At 31.2% G+C, this 9,902-nt stretch overlaps 1 protein-coding gene across 1 annotated transcript; it reads left to right on the plus strand.

Moving 5' to 3' along the window:
* Nucleotides 1–292: 292 nt before the first annotated feature.
* Nucleotides 293–3,356, plus strand: LOC131029834 (reticulon-like protein B12). The gene is made up of 5 exons (XM_057960486.2): nucleotides 293–905; nucleotides 1,953–2,133; nucleotides 2,241–2,382; nucleotides 2,780–2,849; nucleotides 2,939–3,356. Exons 1-5 carry the CDS (start codon nucleotides 557–559, stop codon nucleotides 3,154–3,156), a joined length of 960 nt encoding a protein of 319 aa, XP_057816469.2. The 5' UTR covers nucleotides 293–556; the 3' UTR covers nucleotides 3,157–3,356.
* The last annotated feature ends 6,546 nt before the right edge of the window (nucleotides 3,357–9,902 follow it).

The raw sequence follows: 9,902 nt of genomic DNA on the forward strand, positions 1-9,902 counted from the left end.
TTTTTTATATTTTATTATTTTAAAATATTGTATTAACTAAATATTAGATACCAAAAAAAAGTGAAGATTTATTGATTTTAACGGAATTTGTCCACATAACTACTCTACCCTTCCCCTATGCCAAAGCCCTGCCTTTTAACATCATCATTAATTTAAAATACACAATTGAAAATCAAAACGAAATTTTTAAAGGGGACTATGTTTGTGGGGATTGGTTGTACCCCATTTTCCCTGGAAGTTGCCTTTCTATCCTCATAATTACATATAATTCTCCACACTCCATAAATATTGTTAAACTGTCATTAACGGTCTGGTACGGAATCGAGGGCCAGGGTTTAATCTGCCCTAAATACCTGAAAACCCATCTCTTATATAAACCGCCTCTAGTCCAATTCCTAAGACAGCTGCGAATTCCTTTTCTCAATCCATTTCCATACTTCATCACTGCATTTTTTGTTTTCTGGGCAGCAATCAGAATTTACTGTGATCAAACTATTGTTTTTGATTTCACACACAGAATTTGCCAAGCACTCTGCTGTTCTCTTGTTCATCAGAAATGGCAGAAAGTTCAGAAATGCCTTCTGTTGGCGTGAATGATAATGCAGTGATGGATAAGTCACCGGAAGTGTCGCAGGAATTCGTTGCTCCTAAAGCCTTGGAAGAGATGTTACCAGAAAATCCCGCTTCCAAGCCCTCGGAAGATGTATCTAGCCAAACCGTGGAGACGTCTTCTCCCAAACCCTTGGAGACGCCTGCTTCCAAATCACGGGAGGCTTCCCTTCCCAAACCATCGGAACCTTCTAGTCCTGAAGCCTTAGGTGCTTCAAGGGAACAGGGTCCTTCCACTCCCTATCGCCTCTTCAATCGGCAGAGGACCATTCATGAAGTTCTTGGTGGAGGACAGGGTATGCAACTTTCTTTACTCATAATTTTTTATTTTATTTTATTTTATTTTTCCAAATTTGGTAAATTTCCGTTCCGTGATCTTTTCCCTCAAATTCACAAATTGATCATAGGCTTACGCTTAGACTTGACACTCATTGAGTTGGATTTTACATGCTCAATTTATTCAATTTTAATGCATTATCATTCTGCACTTTAGAAGCCCCTGTAATTTTACCATTTGAGCTCTGCAGATTTATATTTATTACTCTGTTTGCTTCTATGTTTTCTCTTATTTTGAAAAACTTAATAGAATTTAGTGAACAAGTAATATATACTATTTGGTGTCTGTTTCCTGAATTTGGTGGAACCGATCTCAATTTAACTTTTAGAACTATTATTAGAATAGCTTCTGAATATTTTGAATCACATGGCCAAATGTTGCAAGCCATCTCAGTCGATTTTTGATTTTTTCTTGCCTTCTTTTGATGTCAACTGAATTTGAACAACAATTTGCGATTTTGTGACAACTTTACACCCCAAAGTTGGTTGTACATTTGGTTGTAATTTTTATTTATTTTTATTGTGTTAAACTTATGTGGGAATTTTTACAACATTCACCCATTTGAAAGTCTCTTTCATTTAAAGTATTTGATTCTTTTGCTTTAGTCCACCTCATTTTGAATTACTGACCTCTAACTATTGGGATTTTTTGTTTGAGTTTCTGGGTTTAAGTGATTATTATCATAAATCTATGATTTTGGGAAGTCTGGTGGTGATTTAAAGTACTGCTGTATTTTCATTATAACTGTGAGTCCAATGCCAATTTTCTTCCCTGTATTATCTGCTTTTTCATTTATTACTTAATCCTTTAACTGTTAGCGGTATCTCCTTTATGTTCTTCGATGTGGCTTTGAATTAAAACCTGAAAACTGCCCATTTAAATTTTCAGCCTATGGAATAAAGTTTGACTTCTAAAACCCTAGAACTTATTTTTACTGCGTGTTTGAGGTTAGCTTATCTCACATTTTATTTGATGAATTTTACCTGCTGCCATATGGTTTTGACAGTTGCTGATGTGATTCTCTGGAGGAAAAAGGGTATTTGTATCGGTTTGCTTCTTGGTGGTGGCGCTACGTGGTACTTCTTGGAAAAATCAGAATATAGTTTTATTTCAGTTGTATCATCAGTGCTTCTTTTTGTCGTTGTTCTTTTGTTTGGCTGGGCAAAAACTGCTAGTATTCTCCAAAGGCAAGCATTTATTCTGATCATTTTAATTTTTTTCTGACCCTTTTTTTTTCAACTGATTATAACTTTTGCAATGCAAACAAAATTTAACAGTTGCTTTGTACATGCAGACCACTTCCTACTCTCCCTGATTTAACACTATCAGAAGAAATGGTGACCAGAGGAGCTGCTAAACTGTGTGAACAAATTAATTGTGTCTTGGCAATTGCACATGATTTTGCTGCTGGGAAAAATAAAAAGCTTTTTGCGAAGGTAATTTAGTACGCTCTGTTAACTGATGATTTTATTTGGAAGAGCTGTTTTTGTATTAGACATGCTCTATGATCCATTATCAGAATGATTGATATTTTTACTATATTTTATTAGTTCTCTAGTTTTTAAATTGCATTATTTGACAATCTAATATTAAGTCTGTCACAAGGCTTAAGGGCTATTGAACCGAAGGAGAGACTTAGAAGACCACCTTTGTTTATTTGCCAAGCATTTTTCATGCCAAGGGTCTATTTCTCAATGGTTCTGTTATCATGAAGGAGTTTCTGGTGGTGTCTTGACTAGATTCTTTGATGATTAGATCTAGACCATGATTTATATACATATCTTAGTATGCATGATTTCATATTATAATGTTTTTTTATATTATGTCTTGTAGGTGGCTTCCATTCTCTTACTTTTATCGGTTATTGGAGGGATGTGCAACTTTCTCACAATTGTTTATATCTGTAAGTAGCATGAGTCTTTTAATATTTGTTTTTTAATAAGATGTTATTATTAAATTTGCTTCTTTCTGTTTTAACCTTTTATATTGCAGGTCTTATTTTTTCTCTCATCATTCCTGCATTGTACAACAAATATGAGGATCATGTAGATAGCCATGCAGAAAGAGCCCTCAAGGAAATTACAAAGCAAACAGAAGTAGCGCAGCGACATATTTTAAAACACTACAAGAATCTCGATGAAAAAGTTATAAGCAAGATCCCCAGGGGGCTTTCTAATCTTTCCAAAATTTCGAAGGACAAGACCCTGTGATTTGTCTCTAGGTCTCTATCCAAGAAAAATCCATGTGAATCATTTGGCTGATCATCTTTTGTTTCTCTTTTACTTCTCTCCTATATATATGAAAAAAACATATAACAAGAAACAGAATTTTAGGAACAGTGGTCATTTTTGTGGAATTGTATCTTGCAGCTACCTATAAATTGTGAAAAGTATTTTCATTTTTAAATTTCTCTAAGTGTATGCCATGATTAATCTTTTACATTGATATGCTTATGAGTTTTTGGTTCATGTCCTATAAAGGGCAGCTGGCCTCAAACTCATTTGAAGACAAACAAAATCACTTTAAAAAATACATTAAAAAGAAGTTTTCTATAGATCACTACGATCAACATGAAGCAGCTGTCTCTAAAATCTCTTTTGTTTTGATATTATTTTATTTTATGTTTCCTATATTTATTATGTTTTTGTCAACAACCCAATGGGAGCTGATGCTTCCCAGCCTGATTTTTCCTACTAAGTACTATCAGATGAACTAGATGTTAGATTTCGTAGAATGTTAGGTATTTTTCTTCAACCAATGAATTATTAGTTGAAATAATCTTTAATTAATATGAAGTTTAATTTTATGTTGAAAGTGATTTTTTAAAATAAATTAAAAATCAAACATATAAATATAATATAAGTAAATAGTATAATTAAATGGGAAAACTTTTCAGAGTTTCTTTAAAAAATAAAAATTTAAAAGCAATTTTATTTATTATTCAATAATTAAAGGTTACAACACTAATCTTATATTTATTGGATTAAAGACATATAAATCAAATAAACCGAATAGTTAAAAGTGAGATCATGAAATTTATTTACACAATGCCAATAAACCAAATAATTAAATAGTGACAAAGGGAAAGAGATATTTAGGAAGAGATTGATCTACTTGATCACCTTAGGGAAAAGACTCAAAACACTTAAAGTAGAGAGCTAAGTCAATGAATCAAGGCTTGCTAGATAAGCTCAACTATGGATCTAGTTAAAATTTGTTAAAAAGTGCCAAAGGGAAAGAGACATTTATGATAAGATTGATCTACTTGATCACCTACACTTAAAGAAGAGATCTAAGTCAATGAATCTAGGCTTGCTAAATAAATTCAACTATGGATCTAGATAAAATTAGTTTTCCCAACAAAAAAATATAATCAACTAGTCTATCCAAACAAATAGAGAGAAAAGGAGTAGTATGAAAGTAGTAGGTTGCAATAAGATAATAAAGATTGATGAGATAATGAGAGACTTCAATAGTAGATTCATAATAACTATGGAAAAAGTGCCAAATAATGTAACATGGAGAGAAACACTTCAAAGGTAAGCCTATGCAACTACCATAAATATTGGAAACAATGTGAGTGTATTAACTAAGCACATCAAAAGGGATTGTTTACAAGGTTGCAAGGAATGATATAATCAACTAGTCTATCCAAACAAATAGAGAGAAAAGGAGTAGTATGAAAGTAGTAGGTTGCAATAAGATAATAAAGATTGATGAGATAATGAGAGACTTCAATAGTAGATTCATAATAACTATGGGAAAAGTGCCAAATAATGTAACATGGAGAGAAACACTTCAAAGGTAAGCCTATGCAACTACCATAAATATTGGAAACAATGTGAGTGTATTAACTAAGCACATCAAAAGGGATTGTTTACAAGGTTGCAAGGAATGAGGAGAGGTTGCACGAGTTGAAACCTATAATAAAGATTGATGAGATAATGATAGATTTCAATAGTAGATTCATAATAACTATGGAAAAAGTGCCAAATAATTTAACATGGAGAGAGACACTTCAAAGGTAAGCCTATGCAATTACCATAAATATTGAAAACAATGTGAGTGTATTTACTAAGCACACCAAAAGGGATAATGTTTACAAGGTTGCAAGGAATGAGAAGAGGCTGCCTTATTGTAATTTTGCTACTCATTATAATGAAGGTAAAAAATTGCATAACAAATTGTTTAGAATACTAAAATAAAATGATAAATAGGTGGTTTTTAGGCAAGAAAATTAAAGAAATAGAGAGAAGGATATACTTGATCCCTTGAAAAAAGATAAAATGAATCTCCAAACATAATCATCTTGGTGTAAGACATGTTATTTTCCCTATGATTACTTAATCCTAATAGAAGTAAAAAATGTAAGGCTTTAATTGATAGAATTATGTGTCTAGCCCACATGCAAAAAAAGAAAATAAAAGGGAAATATTGAGGTTAAATTAGTGGTACTTCAACTTGTTAATGCTTGAAACAATCACGAGACTTAATGAATCCATGGGAGGTGGTTAAGCCATGTCACAGACACAAGTGTCATGTTGTACATCAAAGGAGACCAAAGTCGCACACCTTGCTACAAAGATGTCATCCAAGGAGGTCGAAGCATTACCAATAGGCCAACACTCGTTAGTTTCATGCAATTTATCCCTAGTAGTCATGCTATAACTCTACCATAGTCCTCTCCTTTGCCTAGCTATTTTCTCATTGATATGACCCCTTCTTTCATACATTTCAAAGTCCAAGTTCTATTGAGAGAGCTATTGGGATTAGGTATATTATACACCTTGTACGTCATGAAATGGAATGTTCCACTTTATATATCTTATACCATTACCCCCAATCCAGTAATCAAATACTTAAAACCAATCCAACCTCTAAAAAATTCCATCTCTTGGTCTTACATACATAAGATAAAAAAATACACATTATTTTAGAACAAGGATAGAGAAGGGTCTAGCTAACTTAAATTCCCAAGTTTCTCCCCAAGAAAGAGAATTGTTAGGAATAGTATCATAGATCAATATATAACAATATGAATATAAAATTAAAACATAAAATATAAAGGCACACACATAAATATGGTTTACCCAATATGGGCCATGCATGACATTAAAATCCCTAGCCAATATCTAAGGAATAAAAGAAAATAGAGAGGAACATAAATATTGCATGAGAAAATAGGGCTTCCTTAAGTAGAATATATACCCACCAATGAAATAGAATGGTTAATTGCTAGCAAAATAAAATTTGCAAGTTAACCAGGGTCCCTAAGGAAAGCCAACCCTCACACACCAACACAAATGACCTTTTCAATGTATTAAACCTAAGTAGCTACATTTCATCCACAACAAGTTTAAGTTCTTCAAGGAAAACAATATCAAGATTAAGAAACTAAACAATTTCTCAAATAGTTCTATAATGAGGATTTCTATCCAAATCCCTAGCATTCTATGAGAGAACCATCATTTTTGGTAAATAGAGATGTGCAAATTTGAATTGATTATTGATATCAATTTTCACAAAAACATGAGCATATGAAATTACTTTTCTCTCTACTGTTTGATGAGCGAGACCTAGAATTTTCCAAGAATAATTACAAAGGAATGTATATTTGTTTTCTAAAAATACATCAAGAGATGAAGAAGGTGAACCCAAGTTAGAATCTTGGATGGAAGTTCCTTGATTGGATCAAGCTCAACATGCCAAGTTTTAATGAAACTAGTCCAATTATGAAATTAAGGTCCTTTCTTAGAAGTCAAGTTTTGATTATCCATTTGAGAAAAAACCATGAAGAAAAAACTTTTGTCTACCAATGTCATCTCCATATTCCCTTAAGGATACCATGTACAACATGTCCAATTCTCAAGGAAAGGAAACATAACTCTAAAACCCATAAGTTTACATATATTAAAGCATGATATGATAAATAGAGAACATCATCTACTAAAAACCTCTATATTAATGAACAAACTAGGATGGCCCATAGTTTTTTTCATACATCTATTAGATTAGGAATGATATCAATCCTTTGATTAGATTTCGTTGGTTAAATGACCAATGCTGGTTCAACTTTCTAAATTGCATCAATAGGAAGTGAAATATATGTTTTGAATTTTGAAATGATGTAAACTAATAAAATGTATATTTTTTTGTGTATTTTATGCTTCTAATTTTTTTTAAAAATTAAAAAATTATTTGAATATATTTTCTTATAAAATAAACACTATAATTAAGTTGATGATAAAATGCTAAAATTGAAGTTACACGAGGTGTCACACTTTATATAGTAAATTTTACTTTTTTTCTTCAGTTTTTTTGTGTATATTGGTCATTTGAAACTTTATAGAAAAAATATATTTTTAACTATTTTTTATGTATATATATTTTTCAATATATTTGAAAAGTTGTGTGTACTGAAATATAACTCTTTCCATTTGGCGTCACCCTTATTCTTAATTATTTATCCAAATTAGAAAAGAATTATATCAACGTTGACTCTTTTCTCTAGTGCTTTTAAAAAAAAAAAAAAAAATTAAATTTTTTTTAGTATTTTTCCTTTTTAAGATAATCAACCCTATATTTTAGTGTTGATGACCTACTTTCAATAAAAATAAAAATAAAAAAAATAAAAAAATAAAAATATTAAAAGATATATATTTTGGAAAACTCACTTATAGATCTATAAAAGCGTATTTTTACATTTAAGAAAAAAACATTATTGAAACATTGAATTTTTCAAAAAAAGAAAAAAAAAATGATAATCAAACCCAAAGTGGTATAAAATATACACTTCGTAGATAATTCCAATTGGAAAAGTTGTGGTCCATATATAAGATAGCTATAATGAATCTCTATAGACCATATGTTTGACTAAAATTATTTTTTAGTTAGCATTGCTTAAATTCACTTGTGCTAATAAGTTGGTCTGAAACGTGACACAACATTGTGCTTTTACCCCTCTTCATACAAAACTCGCTTTAAAAATAAAGAATTATTTTCATGGTTAGATGTATTAGTTCCATCCACTTGAATGATATATTTAAAAAAAAGGCAAGGGACCTACTTGTCCTCTCCAAATCTTGTCATATTAAGTAAGTCTTCAATCCTAAAGTTAGTCAGAAGAAAATTAACACTAGAAAAATATAATTTTATAGAAATAAAAATTTTGAGCTAAGAAAATAGAGTATACCATAATTTAGAATTAAACAACAAATTTCAAACTATAAACACTTTTACGCATAGGCATGAAGGAGCTAGCATGAAAAAATAGGTTGCAAATCTTCACCAAATTATTTTTAAGCCTACTCACTAATGTGATTTAGAAGCAACATTTCTCCTTATTTTGTCAATCCTCAACTTTCTTTCAAGTAGTTTTAATTACATGTGACATTTATATTAATCAATAGCCATGTAAAGTGATTTTATTAATCACTAAAATAGTACAACCTCGTGTATATGAATCTCATCAATATAAATGACCACACACAACAATGTACATGAATTTTTTTTATCAATGATTAATGAACATGAAATTGAATGGATCTTACTAAGGTAGTGGAGTCCTAGTTTCACCCTCATGTGCGGTGTTATGAAATTATCTAGAATTTTATTTTGTACACCCAATAGAAGGTAAAGTGAGAAACAATCACATTTTGAAATGATGCAAGAGAGATTTTGGACATAAATTATTTTTATTAAATTATGCCCATGAGTTTTTATAAAGACCATGAAAATAAGAAATGGCTTCTACAATTACATCTAGTAGGAAACTGTTTTTAATTATGCTTTGAGTTGTATATTTACTCTTTTCCCAACCTTCGAATGGAGCATACATAGGAAAATAATTGTTTTACATTTAGATAAAAATTATAAATCCTATTTGATTAATAAACCACTTTTGTAACTTTTACTTGGTCACCAAGGATCTCCACATTTATGCATGGAATTTTATCAAATAAATTATTTGCCTTATCTAGTCTTATACAATTTTCATAAAAGTTTATCTCATATTTGTGATATCCTTCCAAGAGTAGTAGTATAATCTTTTTCAATATGCCTACATGTCATATGGATCAAGATATCTCTTATTATAAGTGGTTGAGCATACTTCTTGATGAGTACATCCCCATCAACACTTATTGGTACCCACCATAGACAATAACACCACCACCCAAAAATATACCATGCCCATATTTAGATAATTTTGATAAAATATATCTCTTTATGAACAATATTAATACATATTAAACTCCCAGTCTACATTTTAAGTTCCAACACAATGCTTCTTTTGTATGGAATTAGAAGTCTCTTCCTATCCACATTAATATATTCTCTTCTAACTCTCTTTGAAGCCTTTTATCCTCTCTTCAAAATATCTCAAGAACATTCATTGATACTCTTTATTACCTAAACTAACATCCTTTCATTATTATTCCTACAAGGAAGTGTAAATGAGAGAAGGGGGAACACCATTCCTCCATAATGACAAGAGGGATGAACCTCTCTTTCTCTACATGAAGTGGGCCCATTCTTGTGCCTTGTCTTTTTTTGTTGAAAAGGTGGTAAAAATTTATTGATCATAATAAACAATCAATACACAAGGACAACAACTTTCAACCACTAGAGAACCCATAAGAACAACCAACTAAATAAAAGTTGAACAACAAGACCCAACAACCAAGAAGAAAGAGATAGCAACTAGGAGGTCATAACCACCACACATTACCCTTGCATATCCTCAAGAACCAACTTCTCCAATCTTTGGGAACACTCCATGAGGATGTTCTCCTAACCTTCAACATTGGAGTCACCCATATGCTTAGATGGCCATTTTGCTAAACAATTAGCAACATTATTCCATTCCCTTGGGATTTGGGCAAAGGACATAAACTTTAGAGAACCACTCAACTAAATAATTTTCCTAGCCATAGAAGCCAATTGCTACCTCATCAAG

The sequence above is a fragment of the Cryptomeria japonica genome, chromosome 6 (genome assembly GCF_030272615.1).
Source record: "Cryptomeria japonica chromosome 6, Sugi_1.0, whole genome shotgun sequence".
NCBI classification, from domain to species: Eukaryota; Viridiplantae; Streptophyta; class Pinopsida; order Cupressales; family Cupressaceae; genus Cryptomeria; species Cryptomeria japonica.

Excerpts from the sequence above, each read along its gene's own strand:
- LOC131029834 (XM_057960486.2), top strand. The coding sequence starts at position 557 with ATGGCAGAAAGTTCAGAAATGCCTTCTGTTGGCGTGAATGATAATGCA. Across the intron at positions 2,134-2,240 it reads ACTGCTAGTATTCTCCAAAG|ACCACTTCCTACTCTCCCTG; the intron begins GCAAGCATTTAT and ends TTGTACATGCAG. Across the intron at positions 2,850-2,938 it reads TCTCACAATTGTTTATATCT|GTCTTATTTTTTCTCTCATC; the intron begins GTAAGTAGCATG and ends TTTATATTGCAG.